The 11,751-nt window shown below is 37.1% G+C and overlaps 1 protein-coding gene across 4 annotated transcripts; it reads right to left on the reverse strand.

Annotated features, from left to right (window-relative positions):
- Positions 1-989: 989 nt before the first annotated feature.
- LOC144990414 (caspase-6-like) lies at positions 990-11,189 on the reverse strand. Of its 4 annotated transcripts, none has more exons than XM_078943611.1 (8): positions 11,028-11,189; positions 4,968-5,007; positions 4,246-4,276; positions 4,003-4,158; positions 3,810-3,886; positions 3,504-3,679; positions 3,282-3,432; positions 990-2,863 (listed from the first exon to the last, which is right to left on the reverse strand). In XM_078943611.1, the coding sequence occupies exons 2-8, from the start codon at positions 4,969-4,971 to the stop codon at positions 2,634-2,636; spliced, it is 825 nt and encodes a 274-aa protein (XP_078799737.1). In that variant the 5' UTR covers positions 4,972-5,007; positions 11,028-11,189; the 3' UTR covers positions 990-2,633. The 4 variants fall into 4 exon arrangements, with proteins under 4 accessions (XP_078799737.1, XP_078799739.1, XP_078799738.1 ...); XM_078943613.1 differs by lacking the exon at positions 11,028-11,189 and adding an exon at positions 5,240-5,721; XM_078943612.1 differs by lacking the exon at positions 11,028-11,189 and adding an exon at positions 5,188-5,721.
- Between the last annotated feature and the right edge of the window lie 562 nt (positions 11,190-11,751).

Consider the following 11,751-nt stretch of genomic DNA (forward strand, 5'->3'; position numbering starts at 1 on the left):
TTTAAAAGTCCTTTTTAGGCCATGCTTTGGATGATGGTGTTAACAAAATGGGTCCCATTATCACTATATATTATTTCTGGTATTCCATATTTGATAAAGATTGTTTTACAGATAGGTTTTGTTACAGAGATCGCGCCCGTCTTTTTGGTGGGGATAGTTTCTACCCACTTTGAGAATGGGTCTATTAGCACTAGGCAGTACTTATAGGGGCCGCTTGCCGTTCGTTCATTGAAATCCATGTGTAGTACCTGGAAAGGGTTTTATGGTTTAGGGAAAGGTCCCTGTTTTGGTCGCATTTTGCCCTGTGGGTTATGCCGTAAACAGGTAGGATATATACAAAAAAAAATCAAGCCGGTTTAGTAAAGGTTTTGGTAACACTTTTTATTAAGATTTCTTAACAAGCTTTGTTAACGCACAACAAGCATTTTAGGGAGTTAGTAAGACATATATTAGCACAATAAGGTTTATTAAATTACTTAGTTAACACATTTACAAGCATTATTATTAGGATTTTTTTTAAGATGCTAATGATACATTTATTGGCATTATAGATGCCTAACAAATGTGTTTGTGTTAATAAGTTTAATAAGATTTACTAACAACCTTTGTTAGCAAATTAAGTATTAGTATTGTTTGGGGCTCTAGTAAGACATTTATATATATTTTTTAAGGCATTATAGATGTCTCACAGAAGCCTAAGTGTTCAAACATAAGTTTGATTAACTAACTTAACAAATTAATAGGCTTTATTAATGTGCAAGATGCTGGTAAGGTATTTTTTAGCATTATAGATGTCTTGCAAATACCTGATAGTGTTAATAAGATTCATTAACATCTAAAGTCAGACCATTGTCTTCAAAATCCATATTACTAAACTGCTTATAAGCTTAACAAATGTATTAATTAACTTTGTTAACAGTTTATTAAATGTTTTGCAGCTCTTCATCCAAAGTGAAGAAGGTTTTTACCACAAACAACCACAAAGCATAAAGCTTGTAAAAAGAACTTTATAACATTGAAACAGACTAAATATACAAAAATCTTTCGATGATTTGTGATCTTCACTGGTGTCCATGGATTACGTGAAATTCTCTCCACCTTTATAATGGTAGGGATAACATGTAAGGGGGGGGTCAGAGGATAGCATAAGGGCTAGTTAACCGGTGGTGTCTAAAGATTTCACAGACTGATTCAAAGTGTTCACAGTGATATGAAAGACCTACGCTGATGAAAATCTAATTCATGTCCTTGTGGCATTTTTCTGATGATAGAACCTCAAAATTGTATTTCTTAATAACTCGGAGGCAAATTTTATTAACGTATTAATAAATTATCCAGCTGAGATATATATTTTAGCATTTTGTCCATACAAGATTCAACATACTCGAATAGAAAAAATAAAACAAAAGGTAGATGGAACAAACCACCCACCCCGACTCAACCCATCTTAGCATTAAAATCAGAATGAGAAATAAATGAGTATAAAAACAACATTGACATAGATCAGTGTTTTTCAACCTTTTTTGAGCCACAGCACACTTTAACCCTGACAAAAATCCCGCGGCACACCAGCATCCAAAAAAAAAAGAAGAAGCAGAAATTCATGGTCTGTATTGATCGACAGCCCCCCCCCCCCCAATGTCACGTGGATTTTTGCGATAATTGTGGCAGAAAAAGCAAGAAGTTTCGGCTGTTTTTTTCTAAGAGATGAACCACCAGCTAGAGACGAGCTCTAGCTGGTATTTTTGTTAGAACTGGGCGACTTTATCAGCAGAATTAAGAACAAGGAAGTGAAGACTTTAACCACTACTGATTGGTCAGACTGATGACATGTGATTAAACCTTTAAGAATGATTGGCGGAGACAGTTAAAGGGGCGGGACTTTTCCTTACACAGTTATAGCTGCAGCCAAATCGCGGTACCGTGATTCTTATCAAAATGTCTTTAATAGAATTAAATAAACACAAAGAAAAAGTAATTTTAAGATATTTTATATTCCTAACCACTCAGTTTTTTTATCAGGGCCTGTTTGGATGAACAAAGAGCTCATTTCCTGGAGATGGAAAATGTTTTTAGATCAGTGAATGAGGGCAATTTCTCCACTGTGCACTTGACCATCTCCCACGGCACACTAGTGTGCCGCGGCACACTGGTTGAAAAACACTGACATAGATCAATAGACCACATGCACAAACTCAGTTCAGGGTAACAGTTCAAAATTTGAATAGTAGTCAATAAAACATTTCCATTTGTTGTCAAATTTTTGTGTTTTTGCATATTTAACTTTCTCTCATTTTAAAACAATCACATCATTTAGCCACTGCAACATAGATGGGCCTTTAATAGATTTCCAATGTAATAACAGCTGACCTCTTTCTAACAGAGATGTGAATGCTATGCCATCTTTTAGAGGCAAATTTCTAATCAACTACTGCCGCTCTGCAGAAATTATGTCCTGGAAAACAAAAACAAAAGTTGATTTTGACTTAAAACTGCATAATTATAATGAAACGAATTCTGGGAATATTTTTAAAACAATTCTAAAGCTGGAGTAGGTCTGTAAGGATATAGAATAAAAAGATTTGTTTTTTAAAGCTAAAATTAACTGATTTTCTAACCGTGATCTGATACTGTTAATTTTTCTTGAAGTACAGCTTCTTGGTTAACATGGAAGCAAAACAAGGAACCTGTTTTTTCCCAATAGCATTTGGGTCCCTACTCATCCCAACACTTCTCATCGCCAATTTTCTGTTGACCAGGGTGAGTAACTCAGTGAACTCGAGGGAATCTCCGTACTTGAGGAGCTCACACAGATCCTGAATGTACCAGGAGCCGTTGATGGGATGTCGGAAGGAATAGAAACCTAAAGAAACAAAACAAGACCAACATTAAACATTAAACATAAAGTAACATTAAAATAAAGTTTCATTTCTTTTGCAGAGAAAACATTGATCAAACAACCTTTTTCTTAATTATTTTCCACCATTATTATACAAAACCAAGTTTTTTATAATTTTTGTAAAACTGTAACATGCACAGCAAGTTCCATTAAAGGCTTGGAAAAGTGAAAGCACTAAAATATAACGAGAGAAAAAGTGTTCAAACGATAACTATCAAATGCAGAACTTTTAATCTAGGAGACAAAAAGTGGGAAGTGGAAATTAAAATACATTAATTACTTCTTCAAAAATGACAAACACCTGTTTATTTGTCCTTAAATCAATTTGATAAAAGCCTAAGAAAATCTGACAAATAACTCTTGAGTAACTGTCTTAACTCACCTTCAGCTACAGAATAGCACATGATGAAATCAGCTCCAGCAGGTAGAGTCTTTATTGCGCTGGCATCAACCACCACCTCATTATTCACCTCATCATTCGCAGAAGCCGCAGTGGCATCCACTGAAGTGTCATATTTGTCTCCACGACATGCCTGCAGACACAACTAGTAGATTTTTGAGTGCACCCCCTAACAGTTTAGACATCTGTATTGTTTAAATGTACCTGAAAGATGAAGATCTTGGGCTTTCCTACGAGGCTCGGGCAGTTGTCTCCTCTGAACGCGGCTGTGATGTCCTGGATGTTGATCATGCCGTCATAGATGTAAATGCAGTTGTTCTTGCCATGGCTCAGGAAGACCAGCAGAAAACAGTCAGCGTCAGAGTGATCCTCTTCAGCAGCTGGGGGACACACCTATTTTTGTCAAACTTTGAAAAAGTAAAACCCACATAACATGCTGAATTGTACTGTTATGTTAGCTAATGTGGGAAAGAGTAGAGGCACGTGAATGAGCACCCACACAATCATTACCTTCGTGGATTCTATTCAGGACATCCATCTGCTTTTCATTGTCGTAACTTCTGACTTCAAAATTTAACTTCTGGAGTCTATATGATGAGCAAAAATAGGTTCAGGAGGAGCATAATTGCTACAAAAGAATTCAAAGCTTTTGGTCAAGATATGTTCTTCTAGAAACCACAGCAGTGGAGTGGGAGAGGGATACCGTTCCAGCAAGTTGCAGGAGTCAGCATTTGTTCCTTTTCTTTCACCCAACCCAAGCCGAAAGAAAAATCGCTCCTGGTTGAAAATGAGGGCCAGGCCCCGGCGTTTGTGGTTCATCCTGTACTCCTCTCTTGGATTCAAGCCGATTTTACATAATCTGTTATGAATCAAAAAAGAGAGGAAATCAGAAATATTGTAAATGTTCTCCGTTCAAGAGTACATAGGAGAATAAAAATATCTTTACTCATTGAAAGAGTCAATCTCCCTCAGGTTCTCTGCAAAAGACAACAACATTAATGAATTATAGGATACTATGCAATTTTTGTTTTCAATCTTTGGATTAAAATTGTGGAAGAATACACTCCTGTTACTTACAGAACCCTGGATATAAACAAATAAATAGTTCACTCAAAGCAGCATTTTGTGCGCACAAATTCGTAGTAGGCATTGAAGGAAAAAAGTGGATCACGCTGTTGTCAGAGCTGTAGCCTGAGGGTTCTTTCTCTGGAAACGTCTTGGACAAGGCTTTGTCACAGTTCGATGACGTTAAGAATGATAATAATAACAACAATGGATTTGGTTTTTGTGCTTTTCTAGGAGCTAAAGCGCTTACAAAGTGTCCATTTTCTTATTCATTCTTGGTGATGATGAGCTACTTGTAGCCACAGCCAGACGGCAGGCAAATTCTGACTTGTGCGCACAGAATGCTAGTTTGAGGAAACAATTAGATTTTTGTTTAAAGTCAGTTATTTTAGTTCCATTTTTGGAAAATGCATAGACCCTCTTCAGTCGGCTGATTGGTGGATGACCAATGTAAAACAGAGGAGAGCAATAGAGGCTTATGGCGGTGTGCTGGGTTTTTCACATTGAAGAGATTGATTTTTGATAAATTATGCTGAAAGTAGTTTGTCTGATAACACCCAGCAATACATGATCGGCGTTATGAAAACAGTGTCAACTACTCACCCATCTGCAGTTTCTGTTTTGCTGTCCTTTTTAACACTTCCTGAAAAGAACAGAAAAAGAAAGAAGTTCTGACTTTAACACACGGCTTAACCACAGTTAACTTGCTCTTGTCAAATTTAGCTGACTAATTTAAATAAAAATAAAAACTGACAAAATGTTGAGACAAAAGCCCACAAGGATTTTGTGAACACAACTTTGTTGTTCAAGCCAAAGTCAGTACCTCAAAATTACTTTATAGTGCCTGAAACAAAGTAAAAAGCTGAATATATTACAAAGTAACCATGGAAAACGTTACCACCGCAAGTAGGTAAGGTTCACAGCACTTCTTTTCGCCTAAAGAGGTGATTGGGAACAAACACTGCTTTTAAAACAACCTGCACCACCTCCACGACAACGCTGATTGGCTGATATGCTTGTTTTAGTACAGGGCAGCCAACTGTCACGCACAATGGCATGAAACCCTCACATGATTATGGTTGAATACTCACGCAACACTTCTTTATCTCACGCTGAAATGCACATCAAATTTTTCCTATTGTTTTTTTTAATGTACATATCCTGGCTAAAGAAACATAGTGAGATCCATAACTTAGGCCAGCAGAGATTGTGGTGATTAATCAATTACAATAAACGAGATTCTCGTGGTTTCAGTGCGCGATTCCCACGTTCATCATTCTCAATTTAAACAAAAAGAAGACACAATCTATTTCGATTTCCAGAAATGTATTTAGTATTTATTTGTGGCAAAAAGCTCTGCTCACTTTAGTAGCAGTAGGAAAAGAAAGCCACTAAATTTCATTTTCCTAACTTGTGAACAGAATGTAGAAGCGTAAATCCTTTATTTATTTATTTAGTATTGTAACAGCTCTGGTTACAGGAGCGAGCAGTGCACAAAACACCCACGTTTGAAGCTTTCGTCACGTACGGGTGCTGCGCGTTATTGGCACTGGCTCCGAGAACGCGCTCAATGACAACGCACAAAGGCTTTTACGCACGGGACGTGCACGTGACACATAAATGCCCGTAAGATTGCCTTCACAAACCACGCTCTGATTGTATAATTCTATAATTTCTAACAGCCAGATTGCGCGCTCCTGTCCCTTGAACAGCAATTCCGGCGCAGTGCAGGCTTGGGTGGGGGGTTCTGGTCTGTTCTTTTTCCTATTGTAAGGCATTCCTATTGTATGCCTGTGACAGGTGCATACCTGCTTGATTGGGGATTTAGTTCAGCTGTGTCTGGCCCCTTTATAAGGAATAGGGAGTGAGTTGACAGACAGTGGCTGCCTGCCTGAATAGTGATATGTATGGCTGAAGAGCCTCTTGCTGGGAGGATGTAGAGCACCTTTTTACTCATTTATATTCTGCTCTTTTAACTAGATGCTGTAAGCAGCTGGAGGTAGTGATGGGACGATGATACCCCAAGGAGGGTATTGACACAGTAAACAAACTGTGTCAACACTGTATGCTGTGTTGGTCACCCAATAGTGACCCCTGCAGTAGTTGTAAAATCATTACAGGTAAAGAAATTCCTTGTTCGTGTAAATGCTAAAACTGAGTTGGTATGTAAAATACAGCAAAATAGAGTAAAAATTCAGTTACAAATTTTTAACTTATGTGCACATTTGTCAACTTAACTGTTAAATTATATGAAATAAAAGACAAAAAAGTGATTAGTTCATGAATTTTTATTGAGAAACAAAAGTTTTTGGAGTGTCTTTGCTCCAAGGCTATTTCTCCTCTTGCACACCAGCTCCCCAGCCTTGGAAAATATTCTTTCGCATGGTACAGACGATGATGGTGAGCAGAGAGTTTTAAGTGCAAGTTGATGAAGATGTGGGTATATTTCCTGGTTCCATTTCCAATATTGCAAAGGATCTTAGTTTCTAGTTGTGTTTGTTTCTGCCAGGTAGCGTTGGACTTCAATAATGGAGTCAGCTGTTGCGTTCCTCGTCTTCTGGGTCTCTGCAACCTCCATATCTAAAGTTTTCCAGAGATTGTGCCCTAAAAAATGGTTAATCATTACTGTATTATCACATGATGTATCATATCACAAAGTGCCACAAATGTATTTTCATACCTGAACTGGGTTCTGACCCATGTGAAGAGCTGGGCTCTTTTTCTCTTGGGTCAGGCTCTTGGCCCCTCATTTCTTCTGCACATTCTGACTGCTGTCTCTTCACCGCTTCACTTGCCTTTTGCTGGCTAACAAATCAATTTTTTTAAAATCTGGGATCTAACAGAGTTGCCAGAGTCATCGCACTGAGAGATTCCATGCTGCAAATAGCGTCAGTTAGCCGCTTCCTCAGGTTTTCAGCCAGTTGCTTAGCAGCTGTTTTTGTCACTGTTGTGGCCTGAAGTTGAAGCTCAATGTGGAGCATTCTCATCATGGGAATGACCTTCGACCCAGAGAGCTTTTTTTTCTTTTTTTTTTTCTTCTTCTTCCTGCTCAGACAGTTCTCTTGTAGCTTGGTCAAAAGGAGCAAGAACCTTGAGAATCTCTTCAATGATCTGACATTCTTCTGGAGTCAGTGGAATGATGTCAGGTTTTAATGAGGCCAGTGACACCCAGACTGCCTCCTTCTGCTCAGTCATTCTTTCAAACATTTGGTAGGTACTGTTCCATCGTGTTGGCACCTCAGTTATTAAATTATGGCCCGGTGTTCCCAGCTGTTGCTGTATTTGAGTGAGCTTCTCTTTAGCTGTCACGCTCGATCAAAAGTATGTCACGATGTGCTGTGTTTTGTTGGGTATTTCAGTTATTGTTGGGATTTGATAACATGATTTTCTCACAATTAAATTCAGGGAATGGGCTATAAAGAAATGGTATGCCGTATTTGCAGCATTCGAGCACATGCAGTCATGTTTGCTGCTGCATCAGTGAAAAGACACCTGACCTTTCCTGCTATGCCCTACTCCTCCATGAGGCTCCTTTTAACCGTGGCAATGTTTTCTGCAGTGTGTTTCTGAGGAAAATGCTGCACTGCCAAGACTGATGAATGGAGTTCATGGCTTTCTTTGTCCACATAGTGGCCAGTAACTGCTAGATATGCCTCCATATTCATAGACGTCCACATATAAGTAATGGCAACGGCACTCTGGAGGTCCTTTTTGGTTTTCTCCTTTTCCTCCTCATATCTCTGGCTCACCAAGTCCTTGATGGTCTGAAAATAACCATACAAATACTGTTACACCAATAAAATATAGTTAGTACAAACATATAATAAAAATTCTTAAACATACCTTCCTGCTTGGTAGAGCATACAAGGCTACAATAAGCTTCAGAAGCTCCCCGAATCCCTCATTTTCAACAAAGCTGAGTGGCTGACAGTCTTTGATCATATTGATCACTGCTTGCTTATAGGAACTGCAAGCCAAAAGGAACTATTTTGTCAAAAGCTTAATAAAAGGACTGTAATTTTTACAAACAATATCAAATAGTCATAAGACGACATGGTGGAGTAGTGGTTATAGCACTGTCGCCTCACAGCAAGAGGATTGGAGGTTCGATACCAGGCCTGGAGCCTGTCTGTTTGCATGCCTGTTTTTTTAGCACAATTTTTAGAGAATTTCAACATACCTGGGGTACTCTCACGAGTATCTGCCAATTCTTCATTGCCATGCCGAGCTCTATAATGCCTCAGCATTGAAGTGCTGTTATTGACATAAGATAGCTCTGTGGAGCAGAGCCGACACTTCACCTACAATAACATAAAAAATTAAGTTATCTGAAAACAATTCAAACCTCTTACCAGAACATAGCATTCACTTGTTAAAAAAAATACACCCTATCTCATGATTACGAGATCAGGATCTCATAATTACATGATAACATGAATAAAGCAACTGTAAGGCTCTTTAACTGACATATGTATCACAGGTCATCCACTTGATAAACTGATAAAGTGAGTGCAATGCACCACCGTTAAAAATAGTATATAAAGGATAAAAAGATTTACCTTGTTTGGCGTCACGAGATCAAAATTATTCCACACGGGGGAACACTTCCTAGGACGATCCATGATCAAGCAAAACTCCCTCCGACAAAACCACGACATGTTGATATAGTTAATTCCTGATAAACACACTTTTTTTTTATTTATTTTTTTTAATTGAACTTTTCAAAGACAAAAATACAAACTCCAGCAGAGGATGAACACACTAAAAAATACACACTCACTAGGGGGGGTACAAAATACTCAGAAGTCATCAACATATAGTGTTAAAACACTTAGTAAAAATAAAATAAAAATAAAAAATAACAGGAGCCAAATGATAGCACAGGACAGAAACTAGAATAACAGTCACAAGGAAATTTGTTTAGATATTTTTTTAACACCTACCGAGGATTGTAATCTTTTCAGTGAGGAATAATATAATTTAAAATTGTTAATGAAACCTGGGAAGGAGGGCTTGGAACCTCTCCACTTTCAACAGTGGATGTGGTATTTTCCTAAAAGTAAGATGATATTAATGATATTTGAGAAAGAATCATATATTTTCCATAAACAGAAGGACATCAGAAATACCAAAAGGGGGAATGTTCAGTTTTAAATTAATCCAATTCCTTATGTGAGTCCAGAAATCCTCAGAGTAACTGCATGAAAAAAACAAATGTTCCAGCGTTTCCTCATTGGAGTTACAAAAAGTGCAACATTCCACATCAAATTAAAATCTGCTTTGAAGAAAATCAGAGACAGGATAATATTTATTTATTATTTTGAAATGAGTTTCTTTTATTTTGGGCAGAACAGGCCATTTAATGTACTTTGAGTGTGCTTTAACTAACAGAGATTGGCTGTTGGAATAAGAGAATGATCTAAAAGAGGCTCGATTATGGACATGATAAATTCTTTCTTTTAAACAGTTCAAAAGATTAGTTTAAAATCTAAGAAATTACATCCATTTATCTGTAATTTTGGTAATGAGATAATTGTTCTATGAGGAGTGAAAACAGTGTTCTTTATTAAATGAATCAAAGCAGCAGGAATAGCTCGACATACTTTTTTAATTCTTTAAGGCTGCAGGTGAGACTGTATTTATCTATGACGAAGAAAAAGTCAATAAATTACCTTCACTGTCAGTTAAATCTGTAACAAAAACAATGTTGCTGTCAAACCAATCCTGTTTGAATATAGATTTCCTACCAACTAATACTGTTCTGTTATTCCATAATGTTGATCCATGAGGGGTAAAATTGTGATTAAATATCATTTTCCAAAACTGAAGAACCTGTTTATGGAAGTTTGACAAAATGAATGGAATCTTGTTGACTTCAAAATCACATTTCAAAAGGAAGTCTATGCCTCCTAAATGTTTAAAAATGGATCTTGGGATATGAAACCACATGGAGTTATTATCAACCAGAAGAGCTTTTAAAAAATTAATTCTGAAAGTACCGACCATAGCTTCAAAATCTAGAGCCTTGATGCCACCATTATCATAACTTTTGACCAGTTGGGAACGTTTGATATAATGTGTTTTGTTTTTCCATATGAATTGAAAAATAATTGAGTTAGCTTTCTTAATGTTTGGAGGGGATATGTATAAAGAATAGCAGGGATAAATAATCATTAGAGACGCCTTCTGCTTTGGCTAACAGATTTCTCCCAAAAGTAGTTAAATCTCTTGTCAACCATCGACTTAAACTTTTCTTTATATCAAACAATCGGTTTGTAATGTTGACCTCTTCCCTCCTTATTGTGTTTTTAGACAATAATACACCCAGATATTTCACTTCCTGAACAACCCTAATATCTTCAATAGTTTGGTGCTGACACGAGTAAACGGGGAATTTTCATTTGGAAATATTTAGTTTTAAGACTGATGCTTTGGAAAATAACTGAATTCCGCTTAGAGCTTTAACAACCTCTGCAACGTTTTTTAGAAGTAAAGCAGTATCGTCTACTGTTGCGCAAAGCATCTGACTGGTCACGTGATATGGATTGAACAGCTGAGCGTGCTGCGTCATTTATTTAATGGCGACGCACGCACTTCATTCAGGAAAAAGCACCTGCGAGACACAAGCCTTGTCAGTCCGTGTGCATAAAGCTTGTTTCTTACCTGTGTGCAATTGAGTGGTCCATATTTATCTGTTGAAGAGGCAGCCGGTAAGAAGAGACTTTATCCAAGTGCTAAAATTGTGCGATCACTTGTTTCCTTGTTTGTTTGGTGTGTTGTGGGACCGGAGTGTGCGCTTCGCAAATGTTTGTGTGTACTTCAGGTACCAGTGGGAATTTTCAGCATTAAGGATTAGATGTTTATTTCGTTGTTGTGCTTTGTAACTTTTGTAAATTTACACTGGGAAGTTCTTTATGAATGTGAATTTTTGCTAAATAATGAGATTTTAAAGTAATTCTTAAATAAATTTGGAATTAATACATGAACTTAAATAAGAATGTTATAAAAGTAAATGAGTAATGTTGCTAATTAAATGAGGCACTTTAAATTGCATAAATGTTTGTTGTTAATGTGTATGTTGAATTTATAAATATTTATTACAGTTATTGTGTGTGTTTAAGGTTTTTACCTATTGATTGCTGCCAGATCAAATGGAAATTAATTAAAGTTTGGAAATTGATCTCAAGTGGCAGTCTGAGTAAATTGATCTTCAACGTAGTACACAAAAAAGTAGAAACACTTGACATCTACCACCTGACTAATTTTGTATTGCTTTTCAAAAATATAAATACCTTGAAAATCATGACTATGTTTTATAAGAATGGTTAATAACTGAGTAGCTTACATAAACAGTTTGGGTGAGATGGGGCAACCTTGTCGGATACCC

This window comes from Oryzias latipes (assembly GCF_053564925.1).
Source record: "Oryzias latipes strain Hd-rR chromosome 1 unlocalized genomic scaffold, Olatipes_Hd-rR_3.1 chr1_Y".
Classification (NCBI taxonomy): Eukaryota; Metazoa; Chordata; class Actinopteri; order Beloniformes; family Adrianichthyidae; genus Oryzias; species Oryzias latipes.